The 27,060-nt window shown below is 37.7% G+C and overlaps 1 protein-coding gene across 1 annotated transcript; it reads right to left on the bottom strand.

Moving 5' to 3' along the window:
* Positions 1-26,061, bottom strand: qser1 (glutamine and serine rich 1). The gene is made up of 13 exons (XM_073850361.1): positions 25,663-26,061; positions 21,310-21,410; positions 21,060-21,215; positions 14,423-17,887; positions 13,955-14,211; positions 13,563-13,679; positions 13,304-13,437; positions 11,861-12,081; positions 9,327-9,464; positions 9,129-9,226; positions 6,215-6,361; positions 5,964-6,059; positions 1-1,074 (listed from the first exon to the last, which is right to left on the bottom strand). Exons 1-13 carry the CDS (start codon positions 25,746-25,748, stop codon positions 934-936), a joined length of 5,157 nt encoding a protein of 1,718 aa, XP_073706462.1. The 5' UTR covers positions 25,749-26,061; the 3' UTR covers positions 1-933.
* Between the last annotated feature and the right edge of the window lie 999 nt (positions 26,062-27,060).

Genomic DNA, 27,060 nt, shown 5'->3' with positions numbered 1-27,060 from the left:
TTCTCATTTAATAGGAAATTTAATTTCACATGTCAGCAAAAACATTGTAGTGTGTAACACAGCTACACCTGAAAAGCAAAAAACTAATCCAACGCTGTCGGCACAGTAATTCATTTGAAACGGTGGCAAACTTGCAAAGTCACCAAATAAAGGAACTTCCTATGTGACGTATACAATGTGCATATGACATACAGACGTATAGGGCATCTACAAACGTACGACAAATGAGCACAATATTTCCTTCTGTGAAAAATACATCTATCTGTGAGATAAAATACATGTTTTGAGGACAAAAAGACAGAGTATAAAGAATTTTTTTTACCTCAGAAAAAATATTTTAAGTAAATGCTTTTTATTACAACGAAATATCACAAAAGCAGTATTAGAATTGCACCAACTCTGTTGAAACAGAGTTTAAAAAGCACATCGGTTAAGTGTTCTATATTACGTCATGAGATTCCTCTGAAAAACAAGCTCTCTATACAAAATGTACATTATCATATATAAATTTGGCATTTAGATGTAAAAACTGATGTCTTACATATATATCTATGTATAGTTTTACTCTTATAACCACCTAGCCCTCCAAACATAACTCTTTTAAACCAAAGAAGCTTCTCAGAAAGACACATGTATCGCATAACAGATCAATTCTGGTCCTTATTGATAAGAAGAAAGGACGCTGACATTGATTCGGTACAGAACATACTCAACTACAACTAAAGCAGGTTTACATGTAAAATCCCACAGTCCATCGTCTCTGTGGATGACAGAAAAAGGCAGCCGTTTGGTCGATTTATTTCCATTTGTTAAAACCCTCACAGTCTCTTCTTATTGATGTCTGTCTCCAATAGTGCTTTAAGGCAGGCTCATCAGGTTTATGAGTGCTCATTCCCAAATATGCTTGTCAATCAGCATAATCTAGGCTTCTGTTCAAAGGCAGGCCTGCTGCACCTGTGTCAGAAGCTCCCCGAAGCGATCGAACAGGCCCTCTACCCATGTCCTGTTGCCCATGCAGGTCTGAACCGTCTCCTCCTGCCCCAGATCTTTACCCCGCGACTTCAACAACCGAATCTGATGTGAGAAAAAAACATGCTCAAGAAACACAGTATAGCAGTCTAAACATAAAATAGATGTAACTGAAGAGCTTTTCTAAAGAGACAAATGTGTCTACCCTTACCAAAAAGTATACTTCAAGTTTATTTTATTTAGTATACTTACGTAAAGTTCAAGTATATTTTTAAGCATACTTTATGTAGTAAGTTTAAAAATACCTCTCCATGGGTCGACATTTTACATATCAAAGGTTTTGATGCTGTTTTATGTCTGATGATTGTGTTAGATTACATGTGGAAGCATCTGTTGTTTCGGTTTCTTCTTCACTTGTGTTTTAGAAGCATATAACAATCAAAACACAGATTCTCGGAACAAAAATAAGCTCAAAAATACTTAGACTTTTTCTAAGTCAAGTGTACTTAAATGTCATTTTAAGTATATTTCTGAGAAGTATATAAAAGCACATTTCTGAGGAGTACATAATAAGTACTGAAAGTATACTTTAGTAAAGTTCAAATATATTTTTAAGTATACTTTATGTAGTAAGTATGAAACATCAGTGTACTAGTAGTATACATTTAAGTGTACTATTTTAATACTCCTTGGGACTAAACTGGCCCAATTTCTAGTATATAACAGTAGTAAACTTTGAGTTCACAACTAGTTTACATCTATGTTTTCAGTTTGTAGTGCAAGTATTAGGGCTGGGTAAAAAATATCGATTCTCCGATTTTAATCGATCTTCAGTTTAACCCAACGATATCGATTCGGGAAATCCCCGAATCGATTCTTAATGCAAGTGCTTCATGTAAGAGGATATGAATATTCCCCTCTCGTCCTGAAGGTGTCACTAGTGTTCCTGCTGAGAGAGTTTTCTCAACTGCTGGTGATCTAATCACAGCGCAAAGGAGCTATCAGAACATGTTGATCAGCTGCTTTTTTTGCAGAAAAATCTGGTGATCAAAAATGATAAGGCTGTAGTTAAGAACTGTTAGTTTTATGGACAGTTAGAATGTTTTGTATACACAGACAAGGGCTTTATAATGGGCCTGTTTTGAACGTTTTGAATTTAGAAAAATGTTTTATTTCTTAAACATGTTTGAAGTTCTTAATAGATTTCACTGTTGCACATTTACAGTCTTTTTATTTTTTTTACAGTAATGTGCATTTTGCAGTTTGTTTACATGGTGTACAATGGATGCACATATTTATGACTTCTTGTTAGTGTTCATTTAAAATAAAAGTTGTTTAAAATAAACAACTGTGTGCACCCTATTATTAATGTAGATGTGTATTTCAGTAATAAACTTTAGTAGGAGAGTTTCAGTTACCAGAATTTATATCAAAATATGGATCCCATGTCTGCAAAACTAACATTTTAAATGAAATATTGATAGCTAATCGATATCGAATCGAATCGAAATCGGAATCGAATTGAAATCGGAATCGAATCGAATCGAAACCATAAAAATAAGAATCGAATCGAATCGCCGAATTGGTCACAATACCCAGCCCTAGCAAGTATACTAAAAGCGAATTTATAGGTATATTGTTAGTTTAATAATTAAATACTTTTTATTGCATTTTTAGTACACTTTGAAGTATAGTCTTAGTAAACTACTAGTTTAGTAGTTTTATACTGCAAGTACACTCTTAGGTTTTGTTTAACTGAACTTTACATCATACTTCAAATATACTACTATGTCCCTATTTAGGTATTAATTTGTATATATTTTGTTATATAAATATCTGAACATTCAAAACATCAAAAGAAATAAACACGGTATCTGCTTGTAAACAAAAATTGTAGCTTCATGCACTTTTATAAACACTTGAATGTGGGTTTCATAAATAATAAATAAATAAACAAACAAACAACATTTTGTACAAAAAGACTATTCATGATAATCAAAACGTAGATGAGTTAATAAACAACCCAAAGCTTGACAGTCATTATTACCTCTTCATGGGTCGACATTTTATTCCATAACGTTACACAGTTTTACATTTCTATGGTTTTGATGCTGTTTTATGTCTGACGATTGTGTTAGATTACATGTGGAAGCATCTGTTGTTTCAGTTTCTTCACTTGTGTTTTGAAAATTCTGTACAGATGTGAAATAGCGCCCCTAGCGTATAACAATGAAAACACAGATACTCAAAGCACAAGTATAGCTCAAATATACTTAGACTTTTTGTAAGTCAAGAATACTTAAATGTCATTTTAAATATATTTCTGAGAAGTAGGGCTGCACGATATTGGGAAAATATGCGATATGCGATATTGTTGTTGAAATACTGCGATAACGATATTTCTTACGATATTTATTTTTTCAATTATTTTTATTATTATTGTCTATTTTTAATCATTTATATATGTAATGATCATACTAAAATAAACAGGTAAAATATATTCTACTGAATTAAAACTTAATAGAAAATATGAGTACCTCAACAAGATGTTTATTTTCTCTATTATAGGTAGAGCCATTAAAATTGGAGATAACCACTGCATTTTTAAAGAATCTACAGTATAAATAACAAAAAATAAACGACCCAGTTCTTTCTTAGTCATTTAGACAATAAATGCAGCCATAATCAAAGTAGGCTACTGTTTCAAGGTAAGGTAAGGTAATCGTTATTGTCCCTCGCAGGGAAATTTGTCTTGGGCCCATCACCCATGCTGCAATCAATTGACAGACAAACCAAGCACACCAATAACAATACAAATAACACAACAATAAATAGATAAATACATAACCCCAATAAAAAAATAAATAAATAAATAAAAATAACATTTTACAGCTCCATAATACAATTATTTAACCACTTTATAGACACAGTGATGAATGAATTTTTAAATCTATTCATTCTACAATAAGGAACTCTAAACCTCCTCCCAGAAGGCAACAACTCATATTCTGTGTACAAAATGTGTGTTGAATCACAAACAATCTTATTAGCTTGTCTTAGAGTAGCCTTTTCATAGTCTGCAGTGATGTCTGTTCTTTAACAATATTCAAAGTGCAAATAGAGACCGAATTTTTGAAGCATGATACAGTTATAGACAACTACAAAACTTAATATATAGCCCACATATTAATAACAGCCTAAATATGTTATATAGCCTAATTTGCGCGCATTGTGGGTTCGCTCTCTAAACACGGGGTATTAAAATTGTATTTGAATGCGCGTGCGCGTGTTACTTTTGGTTTCGTTTTAATGGCCGCGTAAAACTGTCAGCAGCGCATAGCGTCCATTCTACAATACAATAGATTACTTTAACTAAACCTTATTTTGAAAGTGGCAGGACACAAACGGGATTTTGAAAAAAGCGTGTCCCCACAGTGGAAATTATGGCTATGCGTGAGCGGTCCTCTGCAGTTGAGTTATCATTTGATTTGAATGTGTGCCGCGTTGAACAGTAGCCTACATTAAGACTGAATCGGCAGAATTGTATTTGACAGAATGTGCGAGCTCTAACACGAAATATAGATTGTGGGGACCTTTTAACTGTCCACAGTAATACATCGTCATATCACACACACCTAATTGCAATGCAGTTTGTGCAGATCCGGAACAGAGGATATTTGAGAGAAAACAGCCGGTTCCTAGTTCAGCGGAGCGCAGTGTCAGTGACAGGGAGTGACTGACGGCTAATATATCAAAAGTTAATTAAAGGGAATAATATAAAGATTAAGTTTAAATGGTTATGTAATGTTGGAGAGAAAGGCGAACCTGTCACACTGCAACTCACAGCAGTCTGTGCAGTAGTTAGCCTAGCGAAAGTTTTGTAAAGAAATGAAACCAATTAAATGCCATTTATCGCAACTCTCTGCGATACCAATATCGCGTATACTGTTATCGCGATAACGATAATTCTTCGATATATCGTGCAGCCCTACTGAGAAGTATATAAAAAGTACTGAAAGTATACTTTTCTTATTTTAAAGTTTAAAATAAGTATACTAATAGCACACTTTAATAAACTTCTTTTTTGTAAGGGTATCTAGGCTGCTCTGAGTAGTTTGTTCATTGGTAGCAACCAGATTCAAACCTGAATCTCCCATAGATCAATGTGGTACACACACACATTTAGTTAAAGTTACTTTTAAAAAGTTAAAAGTACATTTGAGATTTATATATCATCTGAAAGCTGAATAAATAAGATCCATACATAATTCCATTAATGTATGGTTTGTTAGGAAAGGGCAATATTTGGTCAAGACACAACTATTTGAAAATCTGGAATCTGAGGGTGCAAAAAAAATCTAAATATTGAGAAAATAGCCTTGAAATGAAATTCTTAGCAATGCATATTACTAATCAAAAAATAGGTTTTTATGTATTTATGGTAGGAAATTTACAAAATATGTCATGTTTAACACATTTTTGTGCTCAGTTCACTTTATTTACATTTATAGATTTTAAAAATGATGAAAACTAAAGGGTTGAAAGAGAATTGTTTAAGAATATTGCTAACGTTTAGTGTAAAATGAAATTGTTTTCATTTTCAATGCTTCGTTCAGGGACTAGTTGCATTAACAAACAGTTAGCCAAGCAGAAATCAGTGTCTTATTTTTTGGATTTAATGTAGACTAATCTACATTTTTAAGTAACCAAATTAAAAACATGACTAGTCTTAAAGAAAAAATAATAATAGATGACTAACTTGTAAGACTCGCCTAAACCTTTTATGCAACCGGCTCCAGGTCTTCTTTTACTTGAGCAAACAGTGTGAGGTGGAGTATTTTAAGGATAAAACAGTCCACGTCAAAGCTGATACTGATATGAACACTGCTAGTCAAAACAAGATTCCTTTGAAGATTCCTAGAGCTTGTCAGCAAGGACTAGCAGATTGGTTATCCATTCAAAAACTCATACAAACAAACATATTAAAGCCTCACCTCCTCCATACACATCAGGTATGTGTGGTACTTATAGTGTTGTAGAGAGTGATATAGGGAAAACCACTTCGTTTTCTGCTGATCCACTGTGTATTCCTAATTGAATGGGACAACAGAGAAATAAGCACTTCAACTGTGTATCTACAGTAATCTAAAAGCCAGCATGGTATACCTCCTAGTGGTCAAAAAAATTAACTAGTTGTTCTCAGGATATTTGGCATTGGTTGTACTGCTAGACCTACAACACTCACCAGGGGAAGTTTGCTGAGCGATTTTGAGGGCTTCATGGTTTTCCTGTTGTAAGACTTCCCACTTAACCTCACTTTAAAAACGGGAGTCTCGCAGTCTGTTTTCAGCTCGGTCACCACGGACAGCTCAGGAAAACTGTCTAATGCATTCTGATGGACAAAACAGATAAAATAACATGCATGAAAAACACATTCTGCAACCATAAGCTTGCACAGTGAGTATGTTTACACATACTTGCACAGATCTTCATGACCTATTTTTATTAGTCTGACTGCCATTAACTATATATAGATATTTGTGTATCAAATTTATTCTGAACAAAATTTCTGTGCAAGTGAAGGGCAGTGCTTACTTTCAATGATGAATCCAACTAATGAGAATTTAGGCAACTCAAGAGTGTTTATTTGAAGTTTTTGCCTTTCTAGTAGGGTTGTTTAAACGTACATCTTTTCAAAACCAACAGGTTAGTGGGTTGTCTTCATTACTGGTCAACTAGTTTGTTGGAATTGTTTACCTAAAAATGTACTTACCCTCAGGCTATTCAAGCTATCCATGAGTTTCTTAATCGGAACAGATTTGGAGAAACTTAGCATTGAATAATGTTTCTCACCAACAGATCCTATGCAGTGAATGGGTGCCGTCAGAATGAGAATCCAAACAGCTGATAAAAACGTCACAATAGTCCACAAGTAATCCACATCACTCCAATCCATCCGTCAACATTCCATAAGGTGAAAAGCTGCATGCTTGTAAAAAACAAATCTATCAATTTAACTTTAAACCATTACTTCTGGCCAAAATACGAGTCCATAATCTATAACACTTCATCCAGTGTTAATGTCCATCCTCTGTTGTCCTCTCACATCGAAATCTACAGACATGTCTCTTTTACAATCTTTTTGGAATGTTTTACTTGTAAACGGTGCTTGATCTGTGCATATTTATCTCCTGACTCAGGCGAGACCACTTTTTCAATATTACAGTGAGGAAAACCATTATTTGATCCCCTGCTGATTTTGTATGTTTGCCCACTGACTATAATTTTGATAGTAGGTTTATTTGAACAGTGAGAGACAGAAAAACACATTTCAAAAAGGTTATAAATTGATTTGCATTTTAACGAGTGAAATAAGTATTTGATCCCCTATCAATCAGCAAGATTTCTGGCTCCCATGTGTCTTTTATACAGGTAACAAGCTGAGATTATGAGCAGTCTCTTAAAGGGAGTGCTCCTAATCTCAGTGTGTTACCTGTACAAAAGACACCTGTCCACAGAAGCAATCAATCAATCAGATTCCAAACTCTCCAACATGACCAAGACCAAAGAGCTGTCCAAGGATGTCAGGGACAAGATTGTAGATCTACACAAGGCTGGAATCGGCTATAAGACCATCGCCAAGCAGCTTGGTGAGAAGGTGACAACAGTTGGTGCGATTATTCTTAAATGGGAGAAACACAAAATAACTCCCTCGGTCTGGGGCTCCATGCAAGATCTCACCTCGTGGAGTTTCAATGATCATGAGAACGGTGAGGAATCAGCCCAGAACTACACAGGAGGATCTTGTCAATGATCTCAAGGCAGCTGGGACCATAGTCACCAAGAAAACAATTGGTAACACACTACACTGGAAAGGACTGAAATCCTGCAGCGCCTGCCCAAGAAAGCACGTCTGAAGTTTGCCAATAAACATCTAAATGATTCAGAGGAGAACTGGCTGTGTTGTGTTGTGGTCAGATGAGACCAAAATCGAGCTCTTTGTCATCAACTCAACATGTTTAGAGGAGGAGGAATGCTGCCTATGACCCCAAGAACACCATCCCCACCGTCAAACAAAAAATGCTTTGGGGGGTGTTTTTCTGCTAAGGACAGGACAACTGCACCACATCAAAGGGACGATAGATGGGACCATGTTCTGTCAGGGCCAGGGCATTCAAGCCAGCCAGGGCACTGGAAATGGTGCATGGACGAGTAGGACCCAAAACACACAGCCAAGGCAACAAAAGAGTGGCTCAAGAAGAAGCACAGTAAGGTCCTGGAGTGGCCTAGCCAGTCTCCAGACCTTAATCCCATAGAAAATCTGTGGAGTTTCGCTGAAGGCAAAAGCCAAACGTAAGCCTCAAAAACCTTAATGACTTGGAGAGGATCTGCAAAGAGGAGTGAGACAAAATCCCTCCTGAGATGTGTGCAAACCTGGTGGCCAACTACAAGAAAAGTCTGACCTCTGTGATTGCCAACAAGGGTTTGCTAAGTCATGTTTTGCAAAGGGGTCAAATACTTATTTCGCTCATTAAAATGCAAATCAATTCATAACTTTTTTAAATGTGTTTTTTTGTTGTTATTCTGTCTCTCACTGTTCAAATAAACTTACCATTAAAATTATAGACTGATCATTTCTTTGTCAGTGGGCAAACTTACAAAATTAGCAGGGGATCAAATCATTTTTTATCCTCACTGTATGGCTAGAGAACTTGTATTTTTGCCAGAAGCAATATAGCAACTTAAAAACAAATTAACGATGGATTTGTTTCTTAGAATCATCCAGCTTTTCTCTTCACAAGTCATTAACTGATGAACAATGGTGTGGATTACTTGTGGACTATTGTGATGCTTTTCTCAGCTGTTCAAAGTCTCATTCTGACGGCACCCATTCACTGCAGAGGATCCATTGGTGAGCAAGTGATGTAATGCTGAATTTCCCAAAAGTGTTCTGATGAAGAAACAAACTCATCCACATCTTGGATGACCTGAGGGTGAGTACATTTTCAGGAAAAATCTAGCAAAAAGGTGTTTACATGATTGTTTTCATGCTGACTGAGCTATTAGTCAGAGGAGTTTTAAATGTGATTATTATTGTAAGCTGAAGCAGCACTATGATATACTGATGATAAAATGGAAAATGGTGACTCATGGCTCACTTTGAAGATCTGACCCATGCGCAGTTTGGGCAGCAGTCTCCGCCTGTTGTCTGTGATCATTCCATCCACCCTCTTCATGTGAGGCAGCAGCAGCTCGTCTGAATGCAGGCCCAGATCAACCACAAATTTTAGCTTGACCATGTGCCACTTATTACTGTCCTGTTAAAAATCAGATAGTTTTGATTCTCGACTTCTCACCGTTCTCGCGCTCTAGCGCGTTCATGACGTCCGCGTCCAGGGCTATGCTGATCAGCAGCTCAACAAAGCTCTTAAAGGTCTCCTTCATGGTTCTGGTGTTCAGGAAACGCGGGGCGAACGGAACCGGAGGCGTAAACTCTGGGGATATATGGGATTGGACAAAGCATAAGTGTGGAACAATAGCAACATACAGACTGATTCTTATTGAGAAATTATTGTGCAACAGCAACCAGACCAGTGTTTTCTTTTTTAGTATAATTTATATACTATTACAGATTTGTTTTTTTTTAATATTGACAAATTTGCAATATTAAGCAGCAAAACAAACTGTTTTGTACAGCTAAAAATAGCTGGATGCGGATGAGACCAGAAGCCAGACCCCAAAAAATTTACAAATCGCCACGTAGACTCATACAAAAAAACTTTAGTTTTTATTTTAGTTGATATAGTCATTTTGTCATTTTTATTTGTTTTGAATATTATTTAGGTTTGGTTTATTTGTATTTCAGTTTTAGCTATATATTTTACTTCCAGTTAGTAATTTTAGTGCTCCGGCTAAATTTTTACATCTAATATTTATATTACATTTTAACTTCAGCTTTTTTTTTTTTTTTTAATAAAAAATGTTTTAATAGTCTTAGTTAATGATTACCCTGAACCAGACTTTCAAAAAACATGAAACACAGAAACATTAGCCACTACAACCTGAACCTATTTTATTTTATTTTATCTTTTAAATCATTAAAATTTAAAAGTGCACTAAGTAGCATTTTCCAATTTAAAATTTCAGCAAATGTTTAAAAATTTGAGTGGTTTGATATAAGTCACTTTTTTCCATACATTGGATAAAATTTTGTCTGCAAACCTTGATGGTACACAAAACAAGTGCTATAACATGAAACATATAATAGTTTATGTTTATTGGTATTTACTGACATTTTAGATTGTACTTGTCACATTTACAGTGCCTTGTGAAAGTATTTTTTTTTACATTTTGTTGCAGCTTTATGCTGCTAATCTGCTTTAAAAAAATCCACATCAATCTACACTATATACACCATAATGACAAAGCAAAAACTGATTTGTAACAACATTGCAACAACAAATTCATCAGAAATAAAACACTTAAATCATTCCTATGCATAAGTATTCATACCCTTATATGGAAAAGTTGAAATTCAGTTCGGGAGCATTCATATTGCTTGTAGATGTTACTACACTTCAAGTGAAGTTAACCTGTGGCAAATTCAATTGAATGGGTATGATTTGGAAAGGCACACACATCTTAATTAAAGGTCTAACAGCTGAAAATGTATATCAGAGTAAAAACCAAGCTCAGGGGTAAAAAAATAAACACATCTGGGAAAGAATTCAGAAAAACTTCAGCAGCATTGAAGTTTCAAAGAAGCATGTAGTCTCCATTACCCTTAATGGAAAAATTTTGAAACCAGGACTCTTCCTTAAACTGGCCTCCTGGCCAAACTAAGCAATTGATGGAGAAGAGCTTTGGTTAGAGGTGACCAATAACCTGATGGTCTCTCTAGTTGAGCTCCATGATCATTTATGCAGATAGGAGAAACTTACAGAAGGACAAACATCTCTGCAACACTCCACCAATCTGGGCTTTATGGTGGTGTGGCCAAACTCAATCCTCTCCTCAGAAAAGACACATGAAAACACACTTGGAATTTGCAAAAAAACACCTAAAGGACCCTCAAACCGTGAGAAAAAAAAATCTGTGCAGAGTACAATCCCAAAAGTAAAGTGTGCTGGTAGCAGCCTCTTGCTGTGGAGCTGTTTTTTAGCGGCAGGGACTGAGGGACTCCATCAGAGTAGAAGAAAAGCTCAATGCACCAACATATGGAGATTGCTTTAATGAAAACCCAGTCCAGAGCATTCAGAACCTCAGACAGAGCAGAAGGTTCACCTTCCAACAGGACAATGACCCTAAACACACAGCAAGAGTGGCTTATAGACAACTTTTTGAATGTCCTTGAGTGGTCCAGGCTTGAACCCAATCAAACATTTCTGGAGAAACCTGAAAATGTCTGCCAGACCCCATCCAAGCTGACAGAGCTTGAGAGGTGAAGAAGTGAGGAGAAGAATGGCAGATAATTGCCAAATGTTGATGTGCAAATCCTTGCATTATACACCAAAAGACTCAAAGCTGTAAAGGTGCTTCAACTAAAGTACAGTATTAGGGTATGAACACTTTTAAAATGTATTTTTTTTTAAATGTGCAAAAAGGTGTCACAAATCAGTTTTTTGCTTTGTTATTATGGTGTACAGAGTGTAGATTGATGCATGAACAAAAGTTATTTAAAGTAGCTTAACATAAGGTTGCAACATAAAACGTGACAAAAATGAAGGGGCATGATTACTTTCGCAAGACACTGTACACAGTTTTATCCAGCAGATGTCATTAGTGTCTGGTGTTTTGAGTGCATAAGCAACTTTCTGCAAACTAATTGATTTAGTAAGTTAGTCCAAAAAGCCTCAGTTTTCACATTTGAACACAATTGATTACGTCTCACCATCATCCTCACTCACAGCCTCCGGTGAGGAGTCAGAGGGAGATGTTGTGAACTCCTCCTTCCACTTTTTTCTTTTTTTAGGTGGTGGTTCAGCCTTGGCTTTCGGCTGCTTGGGTCTAGGTTTCGATAGAGCTTTCTGTTGTGTTGTCTTCTGCGTGGGAGAATCCGACACAGCCACCGCAGTGAATCGTTGGGCCAGAAGAGCTTTAGCCTGAGAGCCTCTGGGAACAACAAAATAAATAAATGAATGTTATGTATGGAGTATAATATGTACATTTTCAATAGTGTAGTCAACAAGGGAACATTTCTGAAGGAAAGTGAAATACTGTGAATTTTCGTGCTAGCTGGGTGGAATAGAGTTATGTGTGGGATCAGATTGATGTTGGAGATTTCAAACACACTGGCAGGAGATTGATGTTCCATGGAAAAATATTTGGCTGAGTGGGATTGCACAATAGAGGCCAGTGGCTCAGTTTGACATTTAGTAAAGTGTAAAGTGCCCCGACCCAGATTCCACTCTACAACTGATGTTTCTTCATGCTCATTTCCCAAAATTGTTTAATTAAAGAAGGAGAAGGTCAACAGTTGTGTTGTTTCTAAATCATTTAGGACAATCACATCCTGAGCAAATGATGACCAATTGTAGAATGGGAATGGGTGTGGGATACCAAGCACCATCTCTTCATTAACTTCATTAACATACAGACCACAACTGTTACAAAAGGAGCAACTTCATTTAAATTAAGGGTAGTAAACTAAAGGTGTTACAGGTTTCAGCTTAGGATGTTTGGGGTTCATTCCAACTCCACTAAACCCAAGGTAATACGTGTACTTTATCACTGCTAAGCTGCAAGTTAAGATCCTCAATATCCTCATTTTATCTTACAGAAGAAAAGCAAAAACATAAATGCTAACTCATCTAAGCTATTTTCTCTACATTTGCAATGGATAGGAGGTGTAAATACAGGGCAGGTGACATTGAAGTCTCTTTAAAATTGCAATGAAATGGAAATAAACAGATCTTTTCTTCCATATTGTGAGGTACAATCAGGGTGTAATGGGATTTTGAAATAGAAAAAAGTAGGATGGGGACTAGATGGGGTTCTATGCATCGGTTGTTGATTGGATGTTGGGATGTGGGCGTGGCACTAAGACTAAAGAAGACTAAATGATTTGAGAAGATCCAGTAATGACATTCTTATTAAACTTTAAAAGGCCAAAAAAGTAATGCATGAAACATGCATGGATGAATTGTTCAAAGTAAGATTTATAACATGCATTTAAAAAACAAATGGGGTGATTTTCATTTCAGGCCAGTTTTAGGCCATATTGCTAACAGATGGACAAACACGTCAACATCACTTTTTAAATCACATACTGTACACAAAATCTGACTGAAAAGCTGAATTCAGTCTAATAGAGTAAAACAGATATGACCTGCACCTCATTGAATGCATGGGCTTGCATCGTGGTTTCCGGCTGCAGACTCGAACATACTCCCGCTTGTTGACAGTGTCAAGAAATTTGACATGCACTCTTCTGTACATGGACTTAGCATCACCAAAATAGCCCAAATACTGTAAAAAAAAGAAAAAAAAAAAAAAAAAGGATAAGACACTACCTGTTGTTTATAGCGTTTTGAGATATTAATTGGAAACACACTATGTTGCCACATATATTAATGTTTTGTATTGGCACTTACACTGTTGGTGGCAAAGAACACCCGTTTCCCGTCCCTGAGCTCCGGTACGAACTTCTGAAGCAGGGCTTTCTGAACCTTCCAGATGGCTGGCGGTTCGACCCCTGCCTTCATTGTGATCTACACCCAGAAAAACACAACACATCAAAGACTTAAAGAGACAAAGGATTTGATGAAACACAGACAGACAGTCTGCCCTACGTCTCTTATAATTGACAGGAGGTGGGCGAAAACATCGCTAACTGCTCAGCCACAAATGATACGTCACATAATGAAATTTTATAGAACTAGATAAAGTTAAACAATATTATAAGACATTTTTTTCTATTTGAATTGTGCACAATATGACGATACAAGAAAGTGTTTTTATGTTGGATTTCAACATCCCAGCATACCTCCAGCCTTTCAATGTCCTCATTCCTAACCACAAACTCATCACGCTCCCGGTACATGCCCTCCCCTCCACTGTCAGACAGCTCCTCGTCAAGCAGGCCCTCGATAGCAACTGCGCTCAGTTGAACAGCTAGCATGTCTGGAGGCACATCCTTCAGTAACTCCTCTGTAGACATCCTCTGTACAGCTTTCTGTTGGTCCTGTGGCTTGGCATCAGTGGGCTGTGTGCTGGAGACCTGAAGTTGCTTTGTACTGTCACCTAAATGTTTATGTTGAAACAGAAGAGGATGAGGGTTGTCATAATACTACATTTCTGTGATTCATTTACAAAACTGAATACTAAGCAACATGCCTTTACCTTTACATACAGTCCTTGAAGCTTCCCTAAATATTATATTACAATATTATGATTTGCACACATTTATTATAAATTATTAAAGAAAATGTCTGTATACAGGGAGCTTTCATACCGAACTTCTGCTTTTTGTCTGAGGGCTCGTCTAAAGATGACAGCGCAGAGGTGATGCTCTTTTGAAGATCTTGGTTTTTCCCCACTGAATCGTCTTCATCAGAGGAAAACGATGGCAGTGCTTCCAGGTTCCTCTGGAGCTCTTCATCAAGTCGCTTTGTAGGAATGACACTATGAGGTTCTGGAGATATCAATGGGGCTGAAGGAGGAGGAGGTTTAAAAGGAATAAGTAACGGATTAGGAGGCCTCTTGGAGGCAGAAGACTTTCTAGTGCGATTGGGTGACCGTATCGGTTGAGATGATTGGTTTTGTCTGGATCCAGATTTAAGGAAGTCCAGGAAGGAGCCCAAGAATCCAGTTTTAACCTCTGGCTGTTTTTCTTCAACCTCTTGTAATTTCTGACGCATCCTCTCCTGCTGTTGGTAGCTTTCATTTGAAACCTCCGAGGTGGAAGTTGAACTTGCCTCGCTGGCACGTGAATTCTGACGCTTAACTTGTGTGCCTTTCTTCTGAGTTTTGGGTTGACCGTTTTCATCTTCAACAGAACCTTTTGAACCCTTTGATCTGGGTCGTTTTTTTGGAAGGCCATCTGTATGTTCACTAGGGTTGTCATCGTTTTTAAGACCTTTCAATCCCTTCGGCTGGCTTATATTATTTGATACATTTTCAGCATTGGAATGTCCTGACTGACTTTGCTCCTGGCCAGCCAAATGAAAGTCAGAGGAGGTTGTATTACTAATAGCAAGTCCGTTAGCATTCAGAGCATGGCCATGGCTAGAGTTCATAAAATGTCCTTTGGGTAACACATCATTTTTCTCATGAGAGTTCGCTACCTTGTCAGATATTTCTTGTGCAGGGTTGTTTCTTATCTCTGGTTGGTTATTAGAGTTTGAGAGTGTGAACACTTGGTGTCCCTCCGTTTCATCTTTGGAGTATGTCGTTTGAGCACCAATTATAGTCATGGCTTGTGAGTTAGCGATTATCATATGCTGAGATGCGAAACTATCCATTCTGTTCTCAGCTGACTGAAAATTGCACTTGGAGTCTCCTGAATTGGCTACTGATGACATGTCTGCATCAGATGACGTAGATTTGACAAAGTCCTGTGGTGTGACGCCACAGGCGGCTGCGGTAGCAGCAAGGATGTCATCAACATTTGAGAGGATGTTCCTCTCATCCGCCAATAGCATGGATTCAGGAAAGCATACGGAACTAAGAGTAAAGTTCTGCTTTGCGTCATGAGGATTTGATTGGTTGAAGTTGTCTTTTTGCGTTGGGTCTTGTTTAGTGGAGTTGGGCACTTGATGAGAGACAACTTGCTGATTGTGACGCCCATTAACGGTCAAATTAACAGTGTCGCTGTTCATTTGGAGGTACTGCACTGGTACGGACTGCATGTACATAGTCTGCTTGGGCTGGTTCTGGCCTGGGGTGAGTGCAGGCTGTTGCAGAACGATCATGTGAGTTGGATCAAGGAGAACTTGAGCACCAGGAACTCTAATGAACTGTGTTTGGTCATCAGACAGGTGTCTTGGATCTGTTGGCTGAACTCTGATAATCTGACCCTGAAGGTTCTGCTGCTGAGAACTAGACCCTTTCAGAAGTAGAGTCTGCTGTTTCAGCTGGTCAGAACTCAAGGGTGCATGGGTGGAGTGCATCAACAAAGGGTTACTCTTGTGGTCGGAGGGAGTATTGGCACTGGTAGCGAGTTCCTTTGAGGTTTCCAAATGTGTAAAGATCTGTTCCTCTGTTCGGGAGTTACTACGAATGACACTTTGGGTGTTGTGCCTGTCTTCCATTTTCGAAACTATATAAACGTCATTTTTTGTGCTGTTCTGTGCTCCGACTTCATTGGCTGAAAGGGTTTGAGGGGAGGTCACCATAGAGCCTTTCTGTAACGCCTGCACATCCTCAAGAGGAAGCTCTTCAGAGCTTTCTTTTGAAGAAAGAAACATTCGTTCATCTTGTTGATGTGGTTTTAACTCAACCGAGGACTGGTTGTTTGGTAAGGCTTGGGTGTGAGCGGCAGGAGAGGAGGCTGACGACTGGACAGATAACAAGTACTTCTGCTGTAAAAGGGCACTTTCTGTCTTGCTACCAGGAGGAGACTGCATTAAAACATAGTCTTGACCTGGGTTAGCGGATGATAAACTTCTGGCACGACTGGGTGAGAAGGAAGGGACGGGAGATAGGGATTGACTTGACACATAGTTCTGCGAAGGTATGCTAGCAGACGCCAGCCCCTGGGTATAAAAACTAATTGTTGGCAGGCCCTGAGTGTGGCTGGAAGTATAACTTTGAGAAGGACTTCCCATGCAAAGACTTTGCACCTGTGATTCATACCCTTCCCTGTTTCCCGCAGGCGGCAAATCTTGCTGCTGACTAGAGGAATAAATAAGAGACTGGCTCACAGATGTCGCTGTTTCAGAATGACTAGCAAATGAAGGGAGAGTCTTGTAAATGGAAGGAAGCTTCTCAGGCAAACTTGAAGAGAAGGCTTGTGTTTGGCTGAGGTTGCTCGACAGGCTTTGAGATGTGATATACGTATGCGAGGCACTAATGGAGACTAGGCCCGGAAGCTGCGTGGATGTGTATGGTTGCGACTGGCTAGCGATCACTGAGCTTTGTTTCTGGGCTGGGGAGGAGTAACTCTGCGGCTGCATGCCTGGAGAGCTTGCCTGGGCTTGAGTGTCTGTGTTCTCACTGGGATGTTGAGCTATTTTGGAAGAACCGTCTTTAACCTTTACTCCAGATGAGCTGGAAAACCCAGGGGAGGGGGCTGAAGAAACGTAGGCCTGAGTTTGCTGCAGTGCTGCTTGAGAAGTCTTCTGCTGTGTGGTGCCGTTGAGGGGCGAAAGGTCGCCCGCAGGACTGCAGGGTATGGGTGTGTGTGGGGAGGGGTCTTGTTGATATGAAACGTCACTTTCATTGTGCAAGTAACTCTGCAAGGAGTGCTGAGCACTGTTAGCCAGCTGCTCCTGGACTGGCTGGGTGCTAGAAGGCCGCTGGTGGTGCTTGATCACACTACATTCACGCTGAAGTGCTCGTTCAATGGAGCCTGAGAAAACCGGGCCACCGTAAGGCTGAGGGGCTTGCTGGGAGCTGCCCAAGGATGCGGACAGCAGGCTGAACTGAGGCTGAAGAAGATGTGGGGCTGACTCTTGTGCTGAACGATAGGTGGAGGACTGGGGCGGCAAACCAGCCCCTAGAGACGTACCACCAAAAGCAAGTGCAGTTGGCACAGTGTACTGGGAGGGTTTGAGCTGCAGCAGAGGGTCGTTAGGCGATAGCAGACCATTTGAAGAGTTGAAAGTGCTGTCCTGAACAGCAGATGCTGACGCAGTGGTGAAACTTCTGGTAGGAAAGGCACTAGGGTGCTGGTAGGATGAGAGTGCAGATGGCGTCGGGAACGTTCCTGATGGATGCAGGGCTCCGGTGAGATAAAGTTCTGTTGAAGAGTTTGCACCTAGAGCAGAAAAAAATGGAAGTTTGACACACTGCAGACAGCAAACTACGTCATTTCCTTTTGCACTAAAATGCCATTTTTTAAAGGGTTATTCCAAAGGGTTATTCCACCACGTTCGTCTTCGGATCACAAATTAAGATATTTTGATTTATTTGCCAAGTAAATAACACTGTCAAGGCCCAGAAAAGTATGAAAACATCGTCAAAATAGTCCATCTGTGGTTCAATCTGAATTTTATGAAGTGTCAAGAACACTTTTTGTGTGCAAAGAATACAAGATATCAACTTTATTCAACTTTTTCTTCTCCTAAGTGACACTTCCTAAAACTGCGTTCGTGAGTTCACAAGCAGACCACGACGCATGCATACAGACTAGGGATGCACCGAAAAGAAAATTCTTGGCCGAAGCCAAACAAAATTACCGAACACGGTTTTTCGTGTTTTTCCTCCATGTTTTATGCTATTTTTTTTTCACAATTGTATAAATGAAATAGCCAATATTTGCTTTTTACAGTTTTGTCTTGCTTTTCAAAGAAAAAAACAATAATTAAAAAATATTTACTTAACACTGAACATTTTAACATTCTAGTAGACATTATAGCCTACCAACAAAGCACAATTTAACTTGTTAATTTAAAATGAATAAGTTAGTGAAATAATATTCTTTGGCCATTTTTAAGACACCCTTCTTGAATCAGGCATGTGTTTTTAATGTGCAAATAAATGCAGCCTTGCTGAGCAATAGAGAATGTTATAATAAATGTATTAATAGAGCGTTTGTAATGATTGTTATCATTACTTTTGTGTTACTTTTTTATTTTATTTTACAGAACAACAGTAAAATTACAATACTAACATTTATGACTGTTGACTTGCGGAAACTCGCAAGAAGACCTCAGTATTGCTTTTTGTCGACAGCATTAGATTTATAAATGATTCTCATCAGCAGATTTCCATCAAGCTTTGGATTTTCAACCCTGGCTAACGAGCTTGTGCAGCGCTGTCAGAATAATTAAAATTTGTGCGTTTATTAGACAACATAACACTCTTTAATTTATTTAATAATGGTTTAAGGCCATTTTGCAATTTCAGTCATCATACAGTAACCAGCAACAACCACCCCTTTCTCTTCTCATCGAAGACAATGCAATGCAGTTATAAACAGTCTCTCGCTGTCGGTGCTTGTAATGATTTCTGCGTCTTTCTCTGACAGTTTTAAATGCTTCCACACTGCTGACATGTTTGCTGCATTAGTGCGCACCTCTATTTGATCGTGTTCGGTATATTTTATTCAGCCTTTTCGCTTATTCCAAACACAGAAAGGGCTTCTTTTTTTTTTTTTTTTTTGCTATTTTCGACCAAATAATTTCGGTTGCTGAACAGAACAGAATGCACTTCAGATCATGATATTTTGTTTGCTTTTGCGCACAAAAAGTGTTCTCATCGCTTCATAAAATTCAGATTGAACCACTGATGGCAGATGGACAATTTTAATAATGTCTTTCTTACTTTTCTGCGTCTTGACAGTGGTAATTACCTCAATGGGACAGTCACAAGGCTCACAGTTTTCATCCAAAATATCTTAAATTGTGTTTTGAAGACGAACGAAGCTTCTAGAGGTTTGTAACAAAATGGGGGTAAGTGATTAGTAACAACATTTTCATTTTGGATAGAATAACCCTTATCATGAGGAAACAAATTCTTACTTAATCTTATGAAATAACGTTGTACATTATCCCATCTAAACCAAAACTTTCCTTAGTCCAAACAGACCCTCTATTGAAGCTAAACTGCAGAAATATACTTATTCATTCAGCTATTTCAGTGTTTAGAAACATGGCATGCCCAGTTACAGTGAGATGAAAAGAAAATGCAGTATAGATGCTATTATTATTAAACACCAGAAGATCTAAGAGTAAGAACAAATTAGGAATCAGGGCCCGTATTCACAAAACATTTTATCTTAGCACTAAGAGTTCTCCTAAATAGCAGTAAAAGTTTTTAGCTAAGAATTTTCTCTTAAAACCTATTAACAAAGCTGCTGAGACAAACCTTTCCTAAAGAATAGAGAGAAGTCTTAAACTAAGAGTAAGGGCGGGGTTGACCTCATTGCTATGGATGATGTCAGCATGCTTACTAACTATGCACACTGTGATTGGCTGACATTCATATTATGTTGCCATATTCAATTAAAGTAAAAAAAAAATGTTCCACATTCAAATAAAGATTTTAAAATGCAGACTAAGTGTCCCTAATTAAACAAGTATATGTTCAGCCCTTTACATGTGTGCTTCTTATAAGCAATTAGCTACTACGCCTATAAACAGCCTTCTTATTAATAGAATAGAATAATCATGGCTGACAGTCAGAAATGCAAACTAAAAGAAAACCAAACTAGCAATAACAGCTGTTCTTGCCCAACTTGTTAATGAAAACAAGTATATAATCAAAGGAGAATTTGGAGTTGGAACCTCCAAAACCAAAAAAGTTAAAAAGTTATAAATGCAGAATGTTTCTAAAAAGTTTAAGTTCTGAGGCAGATTGCCAGCAACAGCCATTTTAGGATAGTTGGGATTTGGTCATAGTAACTTAGTGACTCTTTACTACTCCTAACGTTTAGCGCTAAAACTCTAAAACTAAATTTAGGACTGACACCCATTATTTTTAAGATTTTCTACTAAATCGGCAAGTTATGAGCTACTTTTAGCTCTAAGATGTTTTGTGAATACGAGCCCAGATCCCTTGAGTCTGGTTGTAACAGTTTTAGTGGTGCATTTTAGCCAGAACTGTTTTGTAAACCTATCACAACGTAATGCAGACTTTGTTATTGAAGGATGGAACCGTGCAAACTATAATGAACACAAAATGAACAAAATTGCAGCCTATGTGTGAGCGTAGCAATGCGCTAAAGGCCAGGCCACAAAAAAATTTAAGGGAGGGTGGAAAATGTTCATGATACGCTAAATTATGACCTATTCATACATGGAACTTAAGGGAATTAACATTTTATTTTTTTATTTTTTTCTTGCATCAGCTACTTTATTTCATATAACCCCAATTATCTACTTCATGACCTTTTACCAATGACTGGCAGCTGACAAACCATCGCTGATAAGATGGTGCAGCAAAAACCTCAGTGACTTCTCTAAATTAGAGACCTAACACATATTTACCAGTTTGCCAGGAGGGGCTTCTAAATGACGGGAGAAGAGTTGAGCCCGCAGGTCCAGCCTGAAGGCCTCGAGATTCAATAGCGGAGAGGAAGTTCATGACTGATGATTCAGTAGTGTTGCTACTGGTTGTGCTGTGCTGATTTGAGTCAAACACTCCTAAGAGAGAGATACCATACACACACAACAAGCTGTCAATGACTTGAGTATGAAGGAGTAACTATGTCTCATTACAGCCTGAACTCTTGCTCACCTGTGGGATGGTGGGTGGTGGTAAACGTAGGCTGGTGGCTCGAGGCAAAGGTCTGCCGTTGGAGAAGCTCAGAGTCCAACTGTGAAGAACCATAACTAGAACTGTAAAGTAAAAAGGCCTCCTTTAGACAGTGTATTTTGTTCATTTAAAATCCAATCACAACCTCACGCAAAGACCTTTAATCTTAACTTAAGCACTTATATATACAGTTCTTCACATGTAACATATTCTAGAGGTGTTTACTATACGTTCACACAACTCTAACCTACTTAATATAACAAAAACAAACTATTTCAGACAAAACACCAGATATCACGGAAGTCCTCTGTGATGCTGAATTGTCATAGCATTTGCATAGATTGGTTCTACAGTTTCCACTGACATATACACGTTTTGTGTCAAAATATATCATCATTATTTTAAATGTGCTATCTATACTTAACAGCAAATGAGACAAAAAGGCACAAGCTGCAAAGACAATAAACAGATGTCAGAGAAAACACATGGAAACTATTCTAGTTGGTTAGTCTGTCTGTTATGATTTTACCAATGAGGTCTGTAATATACATATATTTTGCCAAATAAACATCTGGCTTGGCTGAATAGATTCATTTGGGTTTGTTTCCTGGCTGTTTTTGATGGTTTCAGTGTGGATGTGTTTACAGACATCACATAATTTAATGGAGTGAATATGCACCAGCTAGTTCTAGTCTGTTGGATTCCTATTAACTGATCTAGTAAAGCCAGGAAACTAAATTATAGCACAGCTGGAGAATCAGGAAAAAACAAACTGGTGGCTTAAACTCGGATGTTAAACTGCAAGTGAAAATTGATCATTTTGACATAAAAGAAAAACAGTGAATGCTACTACTAAAACAACTTCAAGTCCTACTATGAGCCTACTTCCATAAAAATAATCTTTGTGAAAAATGTTAAATGTGTGTTCACTTGTTACTGTATTATATACCTAACTACTTGACTATATATATAGTCAAGTCTGAAATTATTATGACTTAGTTACTTTTATTCAACCAGCAAGTTTTTTTTGACCGGAAATGACATAGGATTCTCCCAAAAGATAATAAGATGATGTACAAGAGGCATCATTGTGGAAAAAAAATATTTCTCAGCTTTTTTTTTGACATTTGAACAAAAAGTGGCATGTCCAAAATTATTCATACCATAATTGCAAACTGTCATAGTCTATGGAAAAAATCCAAAGTTCTATACCATTCCAAATAGTCCATGCTGTTCTAAAGCATCCTAATTACCCTGATTCATTGGGAACAGCTGTTTTAATCAACTCAACAGGTGAAAAACAGAAGCTCTCTGCTGTTGGTTTGTGGACAGTCATGGCTAAGACAAAGGAGCTCACTGAGGACCTGCGTCTGCACATTGTGGCTGCTCACAAGTCAGGAAAGGGCTATAAGACCATATCTAAATGTTTTGACGTTTTGCAGTGGCCCAGCCAGAGTCCTGACTTAAATCCAATTGAGAATCTGTGGCAAGGAGACCCTCTGACTTAAAAGAGTTGGAGCTCATCGCTAAAGATAAATGGGAAAAAATACCAGTGGAGACATGCAAAAAGCTGGTCAGCAATTATAGGAAGCGTTTGATTGCTATAATAGGCAAAAAGAGGCTTTTCTATTGATTATTGAGAAGGGTATGAATAATTTTGGACATGCCACTTTTTGTTCAAATGTAAATAAAAGCTGAGTAATATTTATTTCCACAATGATGCCTCTTGTACATTGTCTTATTATCTTTTGGGAGAAGCCTGTGTCATTTCCGGTAAAAAGCCTTGCTGGTTGAATAAAAGTAACTTTAAGTCTGAATTTGCCAGGGGTATGAATCATTTCGGGCTTGACTGTATATATATATATATATATATATATATATATATATATATATATATATATTAGGGATGTAACGATATTAACATCATGATATCACAATAACGAAACTGTCTTTATATTATCGTGGTCAGATCACGATATGAAACAACAGGTCTTCTGGGCAAAAAGTGTAGTTTTTAAAATATATTTCAACTTCTTATTTTAACATAAATTGTCTTTAAAGTTATGTTTTGGGCCATTATGCTTTGACACAGTATCTGTTAAACCAAAAGCACAATATAACTTTATCCCTTTATCAAGTCTGTTTTCGCTGCACGTTTCAAAGCAAAGCGTGCAATTTACCCACTGCAGTGTACAGCATAAATAATATACCCATGAAATATTAATTTTCATTTATTTTGCAGTGCAATTGTTTTACAATATATGGCTAGTACTGTCATTGTTGTTGTGTATTATTATATTCTAATTTGTTTGGCTTCCTAAAACACCAGTGTAAATTAGACTGAGACAGTATATCACAAATAAAAAGAGGTGCTCTTATTACTATTTTAAACTCTCAAAGTGCATTAGATTGAAAATTTTGTACATTTTTAGATTCAATTATTCCATTTTTTCCAATTCTTCAATTATCTACACACACACACACACACACACACACACACACACACACACACACACACACACACACACACACACACACACACACACACACACACACACACACACACATTATGTTATAGTACAATACAAAATCTCATTCCTGCTGGCTATAAAGGTAAATTAAAGTAGTAGTTCACTTTCAGAACAAAAATTTACAGATAATGTACTCACCCCCTTGTCATCCAAAATGTTCATGTCTTTCTTTCTTCAGTCGTAAGGAAATTGTGTTTTTTTTGAGGAAAACATTTCAGGATTTCTCTCCATATAATGGGCTTCTGTGGTGCCCCAGAGTTTAAACTTCCAAAATACAGTTTAAATGCAGCTTCAAAGGGCTCTCAATGATCCCAGCCGAGGAAGAAGGGTCTTATCTAGCAAAACGATTGGTTATTTTCTAAAAACATTTACAATTTATACACTTTTTAATCTCTACACAGAGTACACCCAGAGCTAGACAAGATGAGCATTTGAGGTTAAAAAGTATTATGTTTTTTTTTTTTTTTTTTCAGAAAATAAAAACTCATTTCGCTAGATAAGAACCTTCTTTCCTCGGCTGTGATCGTTTACAGACATTTGAAGCGTTTTGGAAGTTCAAACTCGGGGGCACCACAGAAGTCCATTATATGGAGAGAAATCCTGAAATGTTTTCCTCTAAAAGCATAATTTCCTTACGACTGAAGAAAGAAAGACATGAACGTCTTGGATGACAAGTGGGTGAGTACATAATCTGTTTTTGTTCTGAAAGTGAACTACTTTAAAGCCACCGATTCGATGGTATCAATGCAAATTTCTCAGAATCATTTAACCATAAACTAATAGACGTAAACTGTGATTTTTGCAAGTGAGTGAACAGAAATGCCCGGTCAGTTGTTTGCATGCTAGTACAGCGTAATAAACTAACCGTCCCTTGTTTTGACTAGCAAACCACCTGGTACTTTTATTTCTGACAAGATAACAATCAATCCAAGCAGGATCACACAACATGCCATGCTGCATTATAAATGCATTCCTAATGCATTATAACACAGCGAATAAGCTCTCATAATTACAACCATAGTTGTAATACACTACCTTTTTTATCTTTTAATAGTTTTCAGACTGATGTGTCATTGGAATGATTCAGATATGAAAAAACACATTAGATCATCATGTGCATTTTTAGGAAGCATGAATTGCTTTATGCAGTACACACTTAATGGGAACCTCCAAAAATAATGTCACCAAATTCTCTAAATAGGTCAGTTACAATATCTCTACTAGAAGACATTTACTTTAGGTTTTTCACCTTTGCTATACTGAATGAATAACTTGCAAGTTGCACATCTAAAGCAATTTACACTTATAAATATGAAACATTAGACCCACACACGTGCAAATGTAAGGTAAATCAGTGACTGACAAAACTAAATAAGACACTTTATGTAAAGTTGCAGACACGTGGCCCTTCTGCAACACTGATCGATCAATTGTTTACAAACCTCCTCGATGTCTGCAAAGACACTCTGACTGCTCTACAAGTTTATAAATGAGAGAACAAGCCGACGCAGTGCTTAACCTGCACTTTCTGATGATTCACATGCTAAACATACACCAAAATGATTATGCATAAGCGTTTAAGTGCAGTGCGGATTTAAAGGTGATCAGTGAGTGATTTGAGCAGATGTACAAACATCATCACGGTGTATAACTCCGCCAGAGACTGCAGCTATAAACGCATTAACTCCATTAAAACTGGCTTTATGTGTGTCTTGACACTTTTACGCTTGTGTACGTGTGTGTGTGTTTCGCTAGGCCTTCCATCACCGGAGTTTTCTTCGGGAGGCGACCCGCCCTCTCGTACCTGGGTTTGTAGGCCCAGCCCGCGCTCTGAGCCGCCGCGCTGACCGGCTCTGTGAAGCTGGAGCTCGGGTAATTCCTCTCCATCATCCGCCTTGGATCGGGAATGACGCGCGTCCCCCGATACAGCTACACATTCAACCGAGCGTGAGAAAATCACATATTCCTCCTTCGTTAAGTGTCCTGCGGTGATCCGAGCGCTGGTCCCGGGGGTTGGACGGCTGATTCGTGTTGTGGATTAAGCGCAGGGTGAAAATCACTGCTCGCGGCCCCCAAACAGTATCACACAGAGACAGAAGCGCTGCTGCATCAAGTCCCCATATTGGCGTTTTCTCCCAAACATTCACTTCCGACAAACTTTGGATGGAAGTTTTTTTTGCTTTTCTCCCCCCTCTGTCTCTTCTTCTCGTTAGCTTTCTTTCTCCCGTCTCGCACGCTTGCGCGCACCACCGTGGAGACTTTATTACGTTACTAAATTTAATACAATTATAACACCCTCTCCCTGTCAATAACCTGACCCCAAAATACACCTTTACACTGTGCGCAGGAAGAGTTATCATTACTTTTCCATCTACTTTTCCATTTTTTTTTTCATCCTATATATTAACTTATATTCTTATGAGATTTAAAGAACTGTGTACCCATAAAAAGGTGCACACACAATGGCGCCAATAAGATGTATTAATGCAATTGCATTAGCTAGTGTAATAACAAATGATTTTCTTGATTGTCTCAGAATTAATTTCACTTCTAACTTCAAGATCACAGGTTGCTAATGTGGTGGGTTTGGCAAAAAACAGTTAAAAGTTTAAAATGCAGCACTTAGTTTTAAATACATTTATAATAGGGCTTAAAGTATAATTAATATCCTAATTAAAATGCGTTTTGAGACTGATGGTTTGATGTGGTCAACAGTTTTTGTTTTACGATTGAAGTGGTCTATGACCTGACAACATTGCACTGTCGTTAGCAGAATAACCACAAACCATAATGTGCCACAATAATCTTGACTGTACCTTAAGTATATTAAATATATTGTTTTGTCATTTCAAATCAGATGTATACTTTTGCTATATTTCCTTTAAAAAACTGTAATTACGATTTTTTTTTACAGTCTTATGCTCAGCAAGACTGCATTTATTTGATGAAAAACAGTAATATTATGAAATACTATTTTCTATATTAATATATTTTAAGATGCCGTTTATTCCTGTGATGGCAAAGCTGAATTTTCAGCATCATTACTTGTCTTCAGTGTCACATGATCCTTTAGAAATCATTGTAATATGATGATTTGCTGCTTAAGAAACATTTAGTCTCAGTATTAATGTTGGAAACAGTTGTTCTGCTTAATATTTAGTGGAAGGAAACTGATACACTACCATTCAAAATTTGGGGCAAG

Source organism: Garra rufa, chromosome 11, assembly GCF_049309525.1.
Source record: "Garra rufa chromosome 11, GarRuf1.0, whole genome shotgun sequence".
NCBI lineage: Eukaryota > Metazoa > Chordata > Actinopteri > Cypriniformes > Cyprinidae > Garra > Garra rufa.
The sequence above is the reverse complement of the archived record's forward strand: the minus strand, read 5'-3'. Positions and strand labels throughout refer to the sequence as shown.